Below are 11877 nucleotides of genomic sequence, written 5' to 3' on the forward strand. Positions count from 1 at the left end.
TATATATCTCACTTAAAATGATCAGTTTCTCTGATCTGATTTTACTCTTTGTAGGTTTATGTTTGAGTAAAATGAACTTTGTTCTTTTATTCTATGAACTTCTGACAACATGTCTGAAATTACAAGCAAATATTTAGTATTTATTTGCAGAAAATGAGAAGTGGTCAAAATAACAAAAAAGATGCTGTCAGACCTTAAATAATGCAAAGAAAACAAGTTCATATTCATTTAGAAACAACAATAATAATGTTTTAACTCAGGAAGATTTCAGATATTTGGTGGATTAACCAGAAGGTTTTCAATGKGGTTCAGTTCAGTCGTCTCTTATTTGTTTTAAAGAGCTGTGCTTTTTCAAACCCAATGTAAATAATCTAAATAAAATATAAATAAAAACTGAATTGAATCGTTTTGTGCTAAGGCTTGAATTTTCTCTTTAATTATATTTATACATTGCTTTACATTTTGGCTAAACGAGTTGAAAAATGCAGCTATTTTATAATATTCTTTCTTGCATGTGTCTGCCCCTGGCGCTGCAGACAGGCCGTGTGGATAAGAACTACCCGCTGGTCATCGGCCACTCTGGACCCATCCTGGACATCGACTGGTGCCCTCATGACGACAACATCCTGGCCAGCTGCTCAGAAGACTGCACAGCAATGGTCAGGACCATTTCTGTATTCTTCTCGTGTTTAGATGTGTTTGTGTGGAGAATACATCATGGATTTAAATGGTTGATCTATTAAGCTGGGACACTGATATTAATCTGCTGAATCTCCTGATTCATCTGCTTGTTGTCAGGAAATGAATGAGTTTTCAAACCCTGCTGTAGGTCCTGAAATGTTACAGATTTGAGTATTTTCTGGTTTGCTTTGTCTTTCTTTGACAGGCGCAGCTGAACATGGTTGCTGAGTAAAACATCTGATTTTGATGCCTCTTAACAACCTTTAGGGTTTCAAACATCTTTCTAATAATTATGGGTTCAGTTTCACTTCAGCTGTCAGAAGTGAACAAAATGAAATACCTGAAATATCAACATTTCTTCAGAATGTTGAGTAATGGTGTTCTGATCACCTGTGTGTGATTTTAGACACTATAAGTGGGATGAAATATGTGGTTTATCATATGTTTTCTCCACCAGAAACTGTATTTCAAGTGCAGTTCATTAAAAATGTAAAATGTATTTTCTAGCTTTTCTTCTTTATTCATATTACTTGAATTTCTCAGTACTGTTTTCCTTAAAAAGGAGGCAGTAGGCTGGAGGAGGAGGCAGCAGGTTCGGAGTTTTGTCTGGTGGGATTCATAAGAAAACCCATCAGATTGAAACCTTTTTACAAAGATTTCTGGTCATGCATCTAATAATGACATTGTATTGTCCAAAACCTGATTTGTTTCTTTGGTTAGGATATAAACAAAACACGCTTTAACTGGAATTTATTGAACATTATTTTCCTCAAAAGATATTTTATATCAAACTCTGCATCAGAGCAGACAAACTGCAACTTAATCTCAAACGTTTTCATTTTTAAATGTTAAATATTCTAGCAGAGTGATTTAAGTCTGTGCGCATATGTTCTGATGTAACATTTTTTGTAGTAAAACGGCAGCTTGTTTCAACATATGTGCATCGCAGCACCTGTCACTGATCCGCCCACTTGTCGTGTCACGGCTGCAGGAATGTGAAGACTGAATTGCTTCTTCTTTTCTGGCAGCAGCTGCATGGACGCTGTTTGAGTATGTGTGTGTTTATTGTGTGTGTGTGTTTATTAGGTGTGTGCGTGTGGGCTTTGTTTATATCAAACAGCACACAGACAGACAGTCGCAGCTGTTACTGTAGTGGATTTGCAGAAAGGCCAAAACTGTGAAGTCATTCTCCTTATTTCGGGTCATTGCTCCAGCAAACGGTTCTTTAGAGAGAGTGTGTGTGCGTGCGTGCGTGTGTGTGTGTGCGTGTGTGTGTGTGTGTGTGTGTGTGTGTGTGTGTGTGTTGTGAAGTAGTTCAGTCATCACCTTGGGACTGTCACAAACCAGGATGAGTGTTTTTATCAGGGTAACTTTGGGTTCTAAGACGGATTTTCAGACTCACGAAGCCGGGTTACTTATTACCTGGCTCTGTCGCCATGGCAACCTGTCATGCTTTAAAAAAAAAAAACTCTTCTGGAAACGTTTTTATACAGAAAAATATATAAATGAATAAAATGTTATTTTATATTTTTGCTGTACTGTTGTGATAACACTAAAAGAGATGATGAGAACTATTTATTGCATCTTTGTTAGGTGATAAGTAGTAAATCGCTGCGACTCTGTGCCACACCAATCACACAAATAATACTCTTGAAAACTTTCTTTAGGACATAAAAATGTGATTTATTTTGTATCACTAAATGGCTCATTGTAACTTTTATTGATGCTTTTATTGATCAAACAGTGGAAAGAAAAATAAAACTATTAATCCTGACAATACAGACGGTTTTGATTCGACAGTAAATAATATCTATGTGGAATCAGTGAATCAAAGTTTTATCATGATAAGAAATTAATCAAAATACATAATAAATAAATTTCCACCCTTTTTTGACCCATTTGTGAAAAAGTTTGACCATAATTGATTTAATGTGAAGATGTCTAAATGCAGAATGCATTAAGATTTAAAAGTGAACTTTTAAGAGACAACAGGCTTTAAGTTGTGTCCGTAACTTTATTGATGGTTTAAATCTGCAGAAAGAAATATCATAATTTTTCCCTAAAAATTTAGAAATCAATTTAGGTGGGGCTGTTTGCTGAATTTAGCTGAAAAATAAAACATTTTAGTTAAAAAAAACAACAAAAAAATCTCTCATTTGTTTATTTTTGGCATGATAAAATATTGAATTCTTAGTATTTTATCTTTGTGATTTATATATCGATTTATCTCTGCAATTCAATGCTATTCAATTCATAAATACTTTGTTTATCCCAAAGAAAAATTAAATAAAAGTATAAATCAGCATCCAAAACAAGAAGGAATGGTTGTAAAAAGATAAAAACAATTTCTCTTTCATTGAAAAATAAAATAACAAATCTCAAAAAAGCCCAGAGTTACTCTAATATGCTGCCACCCTCTAAGCTGATGTATATCAAACTGTTTAAACATAATATATTAATATTACTTGAGATGTAATCAAATATTTAATTGATTAACTTATGTCATTTTGCATGAATATCTCTGCAAAGCTGTAAAAAAACCAGTAATAAAGACAGTTTTTTATGATATTTTTCAGGTTTGGCAAATCCCAGATCACTCCCTGACCCGCCCCCTGTCCGATCCCATCGTGGTGCTGGAGGGTCACTCCAAACGGGTCGGCATCGTCAGCTGGCACCCGACCGCACGCAACATCCTCCTCACTGCTGGTGGGTTTCACTGACGCAGACACAGATCTTCATCAGGCAGCAGACCTGAGCTCAGGACCCGAAAACTCACAGAGGAGTGGCAGTGCTTCAAAATAAAATCACTCAAGTAAAAGTAAAAAGTAGCCATCCTGGAATTACTTCAGTATTTTTAAATTACATCACCGGATGGACCAAAATATAGAGTTAAGTGGAAATTTTGGTATTTTAAGGACCAAAATGACAATAATTCATATATAAAATCAGGCAAAAGAAAAATTTTTCCAAATCAGTTTCTCTCTCTTCAGTTACTTATAAAACTTTAACAGAAACTGCAGGTGTGTGTCTGGTGAATTTTTACATGTTTGTTTTTCATTCAGTGGGTAGAAAATCCAGACACTTTACTCAAGGAAGGGTGGAGATATTTCAAAATAAAATTATTCCTCTAAAAGTAAAAAAGCACAGCATAGTAAAAATACTCCTAAAAGTAAATTTTTTCAAGAAACATTACTGAAGTAAATATAATTGAGTAAATGTAACTAGTAATGTGCTTGAACCAGAAAAGGCATTGACTAAAATCTTTCTTTTCTGACTCTGTCTGCTTCCAGGCAGTGACAATCTGATAATAATCTGGAACGTGGGAACAGGCGAACCTCTCATATCCATGGACGACCATCCGGACCTCATCTACAGCGTCAGTTGGAACCGAAACGGCAGCTTGTTTTGCACCACCTGTAAGGATCGACGCCTGCGTGTCTGTGACCCCCGAAAGAGGGAAGTGGTGGCGGTGAGTCAGGAAGTACTAACCGATTAAACTTTTTACATTTTCCCATCTTATTGCCGCAAACTTCAATGAGTTTGGTTGGGATTTTATGTGACTATGTGACCAAAACAGTGTGGTGTATGGTAAAAGAGTGAAAAAGGTTTTTTATATATAGAAATAAAGTGTCAAACATGATCAGAATTCATTTTGGAGTAGAATGACCCACAATGACAAGTTTACTAGAATAGAATAGAATAGAATAGAATAGAATAGAATAGAATAGAATAGAATAGAATAGAATAGAATAGAAACATCCTTTATTGTCCTACAAAGGGGAAATTGAAGCAAAAGATTCACACAAAAAAGTTATTAAAGCGTTAAAAAAATATATATATATAAAAACCAGATTAATAATAATAACAATAATAATAATATACTGTATAAAACTATAACAGAAAATACTGTGCGGTTATTAGAAATAAAAATATCTGACTCGCAATTCAAGGGATGTGCAACTGAGTCGCATCATTTTTTCAAAAAATTACATAATGTAAATGTTTATTAAACACTGAAAAAGTCAGATTATTTGCCATAAGGTAGATCAGTTTGTAAAAACACGCTATTTAAAAATTTGTAAAATCAGAGTAAGTGATTGTGCAAAAGCAAGCATGCATGTAAATACGTTTAATATGATTCAAAGATAGCAAAGAAAATCTAAATATATAAAGACTTTTAGAATATATTTTAATTTCTTGGGCCTGTTGTGACTCTGCATCCCCAGTTTAGTTCACCCACTTTTTATCTGCTGCTTTTGAGATTCCCTCATGTCAGTTTGCAGCCTTCAAAAATATCACTGTGTGAACCAAAGTTAGACAGAAGTCAAGCTTTTAATTTGGAAACTAAGAACCTCCTTCTCTAAGAGCGATGTTTCCAAAGAGACAGAAATCTAATAAGTCTTTAGATAGATAAATGTAGGTTTTTGGTTGATTTGAATAGAGAATCAGAATTTAAAACAGACTTATCTTTGTTCTTGAAAAAGTTTCTGTTGTCCCATCTTTCCTGGTGCTTCCTAACAGGAACGTCTGGCTCCACATGAAGGCATCCGACCAATGAGAGCCATCTTCATCAGAGACGGAAACATTTTCACCACCGGATTCACCCGGATGAGCCAGCGAGAGCTCGGCCTCTGGGATCCGGTAACAAACACGCTTCACACTGCATCAGAAGGCAAAGGACCACAAGTTGATCATATTTCACATTTTGGCTGTTTTCACTCTGTTCAGACAAACTTTGAAGAGCCTATAGCACTTTTGGAGCTGGACACGAGTAACGGAGTATTGTTACCATATTATGATGCAGACGCAAACATGGTCTACTTGTGTGGGAAGGTAAGCTAATATAAGAAAACATTTTCTTTAAATTCAGCTCATTTCAGTTTATCTATCAACTGAAAAAGACCCCATTTATCTAATCATATGGAAACTTCCAATTTGATCCTACATATAAAGCACTGAATGCAGCTTCTTTTGTAAATATGTCCTATATTTCTGGCTCTGATTAGGAGAGATATTTTAGTTTAAATGTTTTTTCCGTGCAGGGCGACAGTAGTATCCGTTACTTTGAGATCACGGAGGAGCCGCCGTACGTCCATTACCTCAGCACCTTTAGCAGTAAAGAGCCGCAGAGAGGGATGGGCTTCATGCCAAAGAGAGGAGTGGACGTCACCAAATGTGAGATTGCACGGTAAGACGGCTGCTGCTCTACCGCTTTTTAAAAAGTGAAAATATGCGACTTAATTTGATGTAGAACAGTGGTTCTTAACCTTTTTTGAGGTACCGAACCCACCAGTTTCATATGCCCATTCACTGAACCCTTCTGTAGTGATAAATAAAATGTGATTTTTTTCCCCCCAAATTCAAGACCCAACTAGAGTTGGGTCTTGAACCTAGAGTTCAAGACCTAGAGTCTTGAACTCTAGGTTCAAGACTCCCCAATGGGGGTCACCCCCAATGGGGTGATCATGGGGTCACCCCATGATCACTAAGTCTTCTTAAAAGGTAGAGTCTCTGAGAACAGTTCTTCAAAATATAGTCAGTGTTTTCAGCAAAGTTGAACTGACTGTCCAGGAACGACCCAAGGTATTTAAAATTTGCCAGTTTCAACGGGTTGGCCATCGAGAGAAACTGGAACCACTTTAAGGTCTTATTTAGATCATTTAATTAGCTCTACATTCTTAAGAGAATGAAAAATTAATAAATAAAGACTTTGCGGTATTCTGATTTAGTAATGTAATTATATTAGTTGTGTTACCACCCCCACGCCACTAGAGGCAGTAGCAACCCCGAAAAGATGCGACTAAGGAGCAGATTTAGAAGTTCACCGAAAGCTACAGAATTTGGTAAAAACTGTGAGCTTTGCTGAAGTAAATAAAGACACAAGTTCAAATCCATGCTGAGTGGAGCTCCTTCAATCAGGGCTCCTTCGCAGCTCTGATTGGCTAAGCAATGTAACGTGATCYTCTGCAGCAAGTGATGGCAAAGCGGGACGTCATCACCACTTTACACAAGTGTGTCTTTACCTCCGCGGCAGAGGCTCCGCCGAACCCCTGATTCTGACTCACCGAACCCCTGAGGTTCGATCGAACCCAGGTTAAGAACCACTGATGTAGAAAATGGTTAGTGGAGGCTGGACTAAATTAACCTTAGAAGTTGTGTTTTCTCTGTTATGTCTCTGTTATTCCCTAAAGTGCATTTTATGCTACTTACAAGTTGTAAGTTGTTTCAACCATAGGTTTCAACACACCTTGATAAAAAAAAGGCTTTTATTCATTCTGTAATATTTTTTCCTCAAGCTGAGACTCTGAATTTCTGTTACATCATGAACGCTCATTTCTGTAAATCGTTTGCCATCCTTAAAACAGAAATCAAAGTGTAAACAAACTCGAGGCTGATGGATCGCTCTGCTTTTCCTGTTTGTCGTTCCTTTATTCTGTCCCAGGTTATACAAGCTGCTTGACAAAAAGTGCGAGCCCATCACCATGACAGTTCCTAGAAAAGTAAGTAATCCTGACCGTTTTTTGTTATTTATATGAATTATTATTTTTCATCCATAAAATACCCACATTTCCACTTAACTTTAATTTGGTCCATCTGAGGATGTCATTTTTTTATATTAAATCATTGATAACTTAATCAGTTACTTGAGTAGACTTTTTACCAAATACTTTTTCACTCTTGAGTAAGTTTTTGTAATGGCTACTTTTTACCTTTACTTGATTACATTTTCTGGGGACTCTGCCCACATTTGGTAGCAACAAAGATCTACAGTTTATTGTTCAAAACATAAACAGACTAAAATCTCTCTCTGGTTCCTGCTTGCCTCTGTGTGGGGCAGTCGGACCTCTTCCAGGATGACCTTTACCCTGACACGGCAGGGCCTGATCCCGCCATGGAGCCTGAAGAGTGGCTGGACGGCCGTGACGAAGATCCCATCCTCATCTCCATGAGGGACGGCTACGTGCCGCCCAAGAGCCGAGAGCTCAAAGTGGCGAAGAAGAACGTGCTGGACTCCAGACCCACCACCAGACGTAGCATGTCCGCCTTGGACACCAACAGCTTGCCTGTAAGTTTTGGACATGTTGAGCATCCAAAGCTTGATCTGCTGATTTGCTWGTTTTCACAGGGATTCGCTTGAACTTCATCTAAATAAATGATTTTACATTTATACGGCTTTTCAAACATTTCCCTCTCTGTTGAACCTTTTTCTTATTGTGCACAACTTTTCCCTTCAAGCACCCATCTCTGTTTTGGTTTAGTTTCTCACTACCCTTGACCTTCTTTTCCCTTCTTTCTTTATCATTCTCCCCCCTTTCATCACTTTCCGTTTTCCTTTTCCCCCCTGTGTTTCTCGTCTTTCCCGTTTCCTCCTGTCCAGCCTCAGCTGCTTGAGAGGCTACTGGAGGAGATTCAGAATCTGAAGGCCACAGTTTTGTCTCAGGAGAAGCGGATCTGCGACTTGGAGAATAAGCTTTCCCAGTACGCCAACGGTACTGCCTGATGTGCAAGTGAACACATCAGTTAAAGAACTGGTCTGAATTTCAGAATCACTGTTATTATAGAAATGCATTTCCACTGCACTGGCAAGAAATCACCCTTTTGCCTTCTTGAACATATTGTTAAATAATCCAAATAATTTGTTAAATAATCAAATTCCAGCCGAACTCAGAGGCTTTGTGTTCATTTCTGCAAAATTCTAATCCGAGTTTGAAGAGAATGTACCTTAATGGCAAAGGCAATGCATTTGTGAAGTCATAGCTTTATTGATTTGAATGGACTGAAAACTGTGGAGCTGTGGGACTGTGCAATTGAAGGATATAGGCAAGTCAGATGCGAGGATAAAAGTTAGCAATGTTTACAGAATTTAACGGAAAAAGATGGCAGCGCATGTGTACACAGGGGGCTCTTAGCTTTTCATTTCCCCCCCCAAAATAAAAATAAGTAAAGAGAGCAAAAAGAAAGGAAAAGAGCATACACATGTACCAGATGGGCAGATATTACCAGATTTCTCTGAATACATTTCAAAATGTAAATAGTGACTAAAGAAAACAGGTGATAAAATATCAAACTTATGTTAAAAGAAAAACATGTTTGTGTTCTGTAAAAGAGTAAAAATAGACACATAACCACAATAAAATCTGTTTTTTTTTTAAAGGGCTGCTTCATTATTTCATTGTTGGACTTTTTATCAACTAAATTTCACAAAGGATTTCACCTTGGATACACTTCACACAAAAAACTCAACTATGTTTAATTGATTTTGAAATACTCTGCATGGTGTAAACACTGACTAATAGTGCATTAATTCATCTCTACTATAAGAAAAAGAAACATTTTGTGTTATTGCGCAATAGTCTGACTGACTACTGACCAGCTCTTCTACTAACGGGTCCGGAAAGCTCCTGAGTATTACTCCAGCTGAGCATATAGAGGACAATCTGTTTAAGCCGGCGGCGAGAGAGGTGYGTCCAGACTCCGACTACCTCCTGTCCAGAAGCTACAACCTGTTTCAGTTCATGTAAGAGTCAGCTGAGTGGCCCTGCAACTGCTTGGTTCCAACAACCGCTCCTGTTAACGGCAGCCCTCTCTTTCAACAATATGCATTTGTTACAGTCTGGATGAATTTTAGAGACTCGGCAGGAGTCCCAAGCTCCCTAATTTCTAGAATCATGACCATTGATTTTACTTTAATCAGAAGAAGTAACTCAAGAATACACTCAATAAATTAAACTGTCCACAACTCTAATTAGAATTTATAATATATTTTATTAGACAGCTTTTGCAGGGGGAAAATGGACATACAGCTTCTTTTAATGGTGGGATTAAAATTTTAATATAAGAGATTAAAAATCACACATAACTTTCCAAAACTGTATCTCTATACTGTGTCATTAGAATGGATAAGTGAGGCCTTGGGATGCAATTCCACTCATACCCAGATGTTGAAATGATCTCAGCAGCAGAAAAATGTATGTCCTTGGTTAGAGTCCCGTCCTGATGAGGCAAAATCCTTCTTAGAACAGAACGAAGATGAACTGCTGACTGTCCTCCATGGACTCAGTTTCTTGACTCTCCATGATCTTCGTCTGTTCTCCAAGTCTGCTGTAGCCCGGTTGTGATCCTTGGGATGAGCGTAGGACAGCCGTCTACGCTCAGAAACCCGGGCTGTGGGCTAACGGACCCCGTTCCTTTCTAAGCAGTGCGATGTCTCCACCTCCCCGGGGTTTCAGGGCGTGGTCCTCCGCTGATTCTGCATCTTCGTGTGGCTGTCGACTCGAGCACAGAGGAACAAAGAACGCCTGGTTCCGCTTTCTCATAAGTTTTAAACTCTCTGGCTTTTCTATTTTAAGAGTGGGCGTTTATCGGTATCATCCGATTCAGAGGAAAACGGGGGTGGTTGCCTCTTATCACTAGATCCGTGACAACAGTTGACCTTATCTCGCAGTCGACATCATTGTATCCTTTCCCGTCTATCCCGCAGCCTCTCACTCCTCCATCCATGGGTTCATGACACAGCATAAGGGATTAAAGTTCAGCTCTTGTAACTTAATTCCTTTCTGCAGTAATTGAGTTATGCTCCGCCATCCGTTAAATCATCTCTTTCTAAATCAGATTATATTCATTACATGATACTGAACCAAAAATAACACACTTCAATCATCATTAAATCAAAATACAAGATTACTTCATTACATCGACACCAACATCAGAATTGGATAATATTAGCCATTTTTTAACAAATTGGTATCGGTGCAATAAAAAAAACTGCCGATTTCTTTTTTTTTGGTCGTTTTCTTCACCAAACATGTCGAAACTGAAGTGAAATATATATAATATCAGTAGATATTGGTTATCAGCCATCACAGCATTATTATTGGATATCGATTATACAAATGTTTCTATCTTTACATCCCTAATATCAGTAAAAAAAAAAGAAAGAAATTGCATTTTAAATTCCTGAATCTCTTTCCAGATGTTTTATATTTGTCAGAGTGGTTGGTAAAGTATTTATAAGTCAAAGTGTTATAAGAATCATTCATTTCATAAATCCACTCAGTAAAAGTTGTCCAAACCCCATGATGATGAAGTTCTCAACACACCTGGACAGCATGCTGAGAATCTGACACGCTGGTTGGGTGAAATCATTTAACTGTGGAGAAAACAAGATAATTTAATTAAATTTTTGCTAAAATATGAGCGAATAACTGCAAAAATGGTTTAGTAGCTGTAACAGTCTGTACATGAGTAGGGATGGTAACACCAATGCAGCCATTATATGCAAAGTTTCCACTTTTCTTGTGAGCTGTAATGGAAATTTGCATTTCAGACCAACTCAATCTGCAGAAAGTTTAAATCGAGTCATTAACAGGGAACCTGTAAACATTTGACTCGCTGAATATATTTACTTTTCCCCCCTTTAGCAACTATGTTTCAATGGCATTGGTTATAATTTGGAACATTAGTTGCATTAAATGCATTAAGAAAAGCATCACATTGTTTATTTGTTGAACCAGCTGAGAACCGGTTTGAATATTTTAAAGAACTGCTTGAAGGACTTAATTGTGGCCTTATTACCGAGTTCACTACAGAGAATCGCAGCACAATGTAGTTGGTGTCACTTCCGTCCGGCGTCTCGGCCAGGATGGTGAGGATGACRTCGGAYCCGGACGGGATGCTCAGCGGAGCCAGCAGGGTCACCGTGCCATTAGTGCTGTTCCCACTTTGCACCAATAAAAYGGTCGGAAACGTCGAGTCAAGATTTCTCGAGTTGGTGGCTCGAATGGTTATGTTTTCATCGGYTCTGCTTGAAGCCACAGTGAAGGGCACAGAGATCATGGTTCCTGCAGTCAAGATGCTGTCCGAGTTGGCCTGAATAAAAGAGTTTAAATGTTAACCTTTCATTGTTTATCAGGTTTTTGGTCTTGATTTTTATGCCACACTTTCACTCACTGTAAGAATCAGATTAGAAGCTCTGAAGTTGGTGGGCGACTGTCTCTGAAAGTCAGTAGCAGAACCTTGAACTCTCCCCTTTACTCTCACTACAAACTCCACCGTCGGCATCACATCAACCTGGACTAAAAAGTTCCCGCTGCCCTGCGACACAACTCCCAACGTCTCCTTCGACCCCTTCGTCGATTCCACCAGAGCAACTTCTGTCACAGTAGCAGAGTCACTTCCTGATAAAGTCATCAACAA

General features: G+C 38.1%; 2 protein-coding genes across 3 annotated transcripts in view; one reads left to right on the forward strand and one right to left on the reverse strand.

Annotated features, from left to right (window-relative positions):
* coro6 (coronin 6) overlaps nucleotides 1–8551 on the forward strand; it is a 16745-nt gene extending 8194 nt beyond the window's left edge. For both annotated transcript variants that reach the window (XM_017308467.1, XM_008427384.2), the window contains exons 3-11: nucleotides 537–659; nucleotides 3258–3387; nucleotides 3972–4150; nucleotides 5203–5322; nucleotides 5410–5514; nucleotides 5724–5869; nucleotides 7124–7181; nucleotides 7520–7747; nucleotides 8060–8551. In XM_017308467.1, coding sequence (XP_017163956.1) covers nucleotides 537–659; nucleotides 3258–3387; nucleotides 3972–4150; nucleotides 5203–5322; nucleotides 5410–5514; nucleotides 5724–5869; nucleotides 7124–7181; nucleotides 7520–7747; nucleotides 8060–8182 — 1212 coding nt within the window. In that variant the 3' untranslated portion in view covers nucleotides 8183–8551. The remainder of the gene's footprint in view (nucleotides 1–536; nucleotides 660–3257; nucleotides 3388–3971; nucleotides 4151–5202; nucleotides 5323–5409; nucleotides 5515–5723; nucleotides 5870–7123; nucleotides 7182–7519; nucleotides 7748–8059) is intronic.
* A 2092-nt stretch (nucleotides 8552–10643) lies between these two features.
* LOC103475602 (uncharacterized) lies at nucleotides 10644–11871 on the reverse strand. Its single transcript, XM_008427383.1, has 3 exons — nucleotides 11632–11871; nucleotides 11257–11550; nucleotides 10644–10831 (listed from the first exon to the last, which is right to left on the reverse strand). Exons 1-3 carry the CDS (start codon nucleotides 11869–11871, stop codon nucleotides 10718–10720), a joined length of 648 nt encoding a protein of 215 aa, XP_008425605.1. The 3' UTR covers nucleotides 10644–10717.
* Between the last annotated feature and the right edge of the window lie 6 nt (nucleotides 11872–11877).

The sequence above is a fragment of the Poecilia reticulata genome, linkage group LG14 (genome assembly GCF_000633615.1).
Source record: "Poecilia reticulata strain Guanapo linkage group LG14, Guppy_female_1.0+MT, whole genome shotgun sequence".
In the NCBI taxonomy this organism is placed as follows: domain Eukaryota; kingdom Metazoa; phylum Chordata; class Actinopteri; order Cyprinodontiformes; family Poeciliidae; genus Poecilia; species Poecilia reticulata.